Here is a 4,157-nt window from a genome sequence, read left to right as displayed (position 1 = left end):
TTTTTTTTTTTAATTATTTATATTTTATATTTTAATCTATTTTCTAGTGATTATATTACATCAGTGAAATGTCACACATATTATATTAAGTTAAAGGCACGCTATGACTTTGCATTGAAAATATACGTTAAAAGAGGAATTAAATGTCAGAAAATATCAAAGTTGATTAACGTGATTTGTGCTGATAATGCTGGATATTTTGTTACCACTGGCTATAAACATATCATTAAATTGATGAAAGATTAATAATTTTATTTTGTCCTGCTAATTAATTGCACACAATGAGACACTTATATTTTCAGCTCACATTACACAATGCATTGTTTTAAGGTTTATCTTTTGTATTCTGTAGTTTCTCTTTCTCCGTCTATGTTTTCTTTTTCTACGCGCTTTTTTCTCTCTTTCCTTCTAATCTAAAATATTCAAATATCCTGATACATCCTCGTATAATCATTGTTGTGACGCAATCGCAATTCGATGGGGGATCAGCGAGCTTGACGTATTACGTCGCATCCAAATTTACGGCCGAGGTTCATGGTCCACGTGTATACGTGAGACGCGATGTAAACTTGATATTGATTTTGCGTTCAGCATCCGCGCGTAGGGCGCGCGCACGATGAGCGCATACAAACGCAGCAACATACACACTCACATACATATCCGTATTTTCGTGTGTACACCATTTTGCACGTGCACCCTCTTCATTCGCAAAATCCTGAACTGGCAGGATTACAATGGAGAAAGAAGTAGGGTGGCAAAAAGAGAGATTTTTGAAGGAGGGGACTTTTCAATGAACGTACACGCATGCGGCGAGGATAATGCACGCGAAATAGTTACGATACGTCCAGCGAGAAATCGGTTGCATATGTCCAGTTCTGACCAACGTGGGTTGAAAAAAAGATCATGAAAAAAAATGTTTAAAATTCGCTGGCATCAAATTGGATTGTAAATTTAATTGTAAATCTGATTAAATAATTTTTTATATATAGCTGTTCCGTTTTTTTCTGGATTATATTATTTACAAAAATGAAAAGAAATTTATTACATATATTAGCTATATAATTTGAAATAAATGCGTTTGTACAATATGAAATACATTGAAAAGTTTATATACGTCCTTTTAACGCAATCATTTAGGCTATCTTTAATAATATCTATTTTAAATATCTAAATGCAGTGTTGTGTCACTTAATATTATATTATTCAAAAGGTCAATGTGATTCATATGTACAATATATATATGTTGGAAAATCAGAGAGAGATAAATAAAACACAGCCGGTTATTGAAAAAGTAATTCCCAAATGGCACTCGTAATTGCTCGGCTTACAGTTGCGTGCCAGACGTTATCGGAACATGGGTAGAGAAATTTATCGTTAAAGTGCATCGCTTTTTTCTATGAATGCAATAGGAGTCACAATGAAATATTGATATTGTAGAAAATATGTGTGTGTGTGTGTTATTGACTTCTCGGAAATTTACATCGCAACCTAAAGTAAATCGATCTCTGCTAAAAAGGAGTCTATGTATTGAAAGAAACCTCAGAAATAAGCAAATTAAAAAGAAATAGAAATTTTTGCAAAATTTTTCGAAAATTTGTAAATTTCGAATCTTTCTCCGAAAAAAATTGTGTCAAAAAATAAAAAAATATAATAAAAGTAATTGTGAATATTAGTAAACTCTCGAATTATTGATTTCGAAAATTAAAAAAAAAATTATATATTAATTTTCCTTTTTTTAAATGCTCCCCTTGTGTAATATCAACCTCTCTACCTAAACTTTAAATAAATATATCGCAGAAAAATAATGGATACAAATTTTCATATATCAAGATGTAAACTGTGTCTAGCTATATCTTGAGAACATAATTAGGCTTAAATGTCACAGAAAAATTGTATGTGTATAAAGCTATAAATGTTTAAATGTCGTAATATTTTTTTTTTTTGCGACCGGCAATTAACAAATCTGGTTTAATATTGTATCTTACTCGACAAACACATAGATCGTGTAATAATATAATCAAGATTATATTCCTACACGTCCATTTAATTAATAATTATGTATTTTTTTCGCGCAATCAAGCGCATGACGCAAGTATCTTATTGGTTTCGTTTGTTGTAATTATGGCAATAGAATGAGCACTATGCTTGGCAATAATAAATTTACTAAATATATAATTTTTTAATATTTTAGATACTTGAGTGTATAATTATGAAAAATTTCTTTTAAAGATTTTTTTTTTAAATTATTTATATTTTATATTTTAATTGATTCATATGTACAATATATATATGTTGGAAAATCAGAGAGAGATAAATAAAACACAGCCGGTTATTGAAAAAGTAATTCCCAAATGGCACTCGTAATTGCTCGGCTTACAGTTGCGTGCCAGACGTTATCGGAACATGGGTAGAGAAATTTATCGTTAAAGTGCATCGCTTTTTTCTATGAATGCAATAGGAGTCACAATGAAATATTGATATTGTAGAAAATATGTGTACACTTGTGTTATTGACTTCTCGGAAATTTACATCGCAACCTAAAGTAAATCGATCTCTGCTAAAAAGGAGTCTATGTATTGAAAGAAACCTCAGAAATAAGCAAATTAAAAAGAAATAGAAATTTTTGCAGAATTTTTCGAAAATTTGTAAATTTCGAATCTTTCTCCGAAAAAAATTGTGTCAAAAAATAAAAAAATATAATAAAAGTAATTGTGAATATTAGTAAACTCTCGAATTATTGATTTCGAAAATTAAAAAAAAAAAAAATTTAATTTTACGAAATAAATCAGCTTGTGGCTTTCCATTTTAATCTATTTTAATTTGCCAGAAAAATTGTAAAAAATAATAATGTAAAGTTTCTTCTTTCACATTCTGTCAAATTATAGCAATTTTTTACCATCTTTTGCATAAGATACGTGTGTCTCTTCTTAGCAGAAAACACAGCCGGTTATTGAAAAAGTAATTCCCAAATGGCACTCGTAATTGCTCGGCTTACAGTTGCGTGCCAGACGTTATCGGAACATGGGTAGAGAAATTTATCGTTAAAGTGCATCGCTTTTTTCTATGAATGCAATAGGAGTCACAATGAAATATTGATATTGTAGAAAATATGTGTACACTTGTGTTATTGACTTCTCGGAAATTTACATCGCAACCTAAAGTAAATCGATCTCTGCTAAAAAGGAGTCTATGTATTGAAAGAAACCTCAGAAATAAGCAAATTAAAAAGAAATAGAAATTTTTGCAGAATTTTTCGAAAATTTGTAAATTTCGAATCTTTCTCCGAAAAAAATTGTGTCAAAAAATAAAAAAATATAATAAAAGTAATTGTGAATATTAGTAAACTCTCGAATTATTGATTTCAAAAATTAAAAAAAAAAAAATTTAATTTTACGAAATAAATTAGCTTGTGGCTTTCCATTTTAGTCTATTTTAATTTGCCAGAAAAATTGTAAAAAATAATAATGTAAAGTTTCTTCTTTCACATTCTGTCAAATTATAGCAATTTTTTACCATCTTTTGCATAAGATATCACGTGTGTCTCTTCTTAGCAGAAATATGCCTTAACTACGCGTAATAAGAAAAATAGAACAATTTTATAATCGATAATACGAAGATCGTAAAAGAGAATTTGCGTTTTATCCTTTCAATTATCTTTTAAGACCGGTTTCTCGCTCCCTTCTATAGATATTCAATGTCAACTTTCGACGCGTTACAGGCTTCATGGCGGAGAAAATGTATTACTGGGGTGAGGAGAAGGATCAGGTCGACCCCGATCAGACCTTCATAGAGTTCAAGGCTAAATCGGTGGGGACGGACAAGAAACGCGAGCCGCCCCGCACCGTGCCGAAGATGACAGTATCTTCGCCGCAGGGTAAAATGACCGAGATCAGTAATAGGGAGGAAGATGCCGAACGCGGCGGCTGGGACAATAAACTTGACTTCCTGTTTTCTTGCATAAGTGTCTCCGTCGGGCTCGGAAATGTGTGGCGGTTTCCCTACCTTTGCTATAAAAATGGCGGTGGTAAGTCGATTTAAAATACTAGATTTACATAAACAATTTAAGCGGACGTTTTTAATATTAGGACCCTAAATCAGCATATAAATTCATAATTAGTTATATTGTATATTACCAATTTTATTTTTATTATTAATTT

General features: G+C 30.9%; 2 protein-coding genes across 2 annotated transcripts in view; one reads left to right on the top strand and one right to left on the bottom strand.

The window, feature by feature from the left end:
* LOC115236729 (pre-piRNA 3'-exonuclease trimmer-like) overlaps window positions 1-4,157 on the bottom strand; it is a 135,218-nt gene that overhangs the window by 28,115 nt on the left and 102,946 nt on the right. The gene's annotated exons all lie outside the window — the stretch shown is intronic.
* Window positions 1-4,157, top strand: part of LOC115236728 (sodium- and chloride-dependent GABA transporter 1-like) — a 15,275-nt gene that overhangs the window by 792 nt on the left and 10,326 nt on the right. Inside the window, exon 2 of the mRNA XM_029809365.1 lies at window positions 3,719-4,024. Coding sequence (XP_029665225.1) covers window positions 3,724-4,024 — 301 coding nt within the window. The 5' untranslated portion in view covers window positions 3,719-3,723. The remainder of the gene's footprint in view (window positions 1-3,718; window positions 4,025-4,157) is intronic.

The sequence above is a fragment of the Formica exsecta genome, unplaced genomic scaffold (genome assembly GCF_003651465.1).
Source record: "Formica exsecta isolate Colony F162 unplaced genomic scaffold, ASM365146v1 scaffold26, whole genome shotgun sequence".
NCBI classification, from domain to species: domain Eukaryota; kingdom Metazoa; phylum Arthropoda; class Insecta; order Hymenoptera; family Formicidae; genus Formica; species Formica exsecta.
This window is presented reverse-complemented; position numbering and strand designations above follow the sequence as displayed.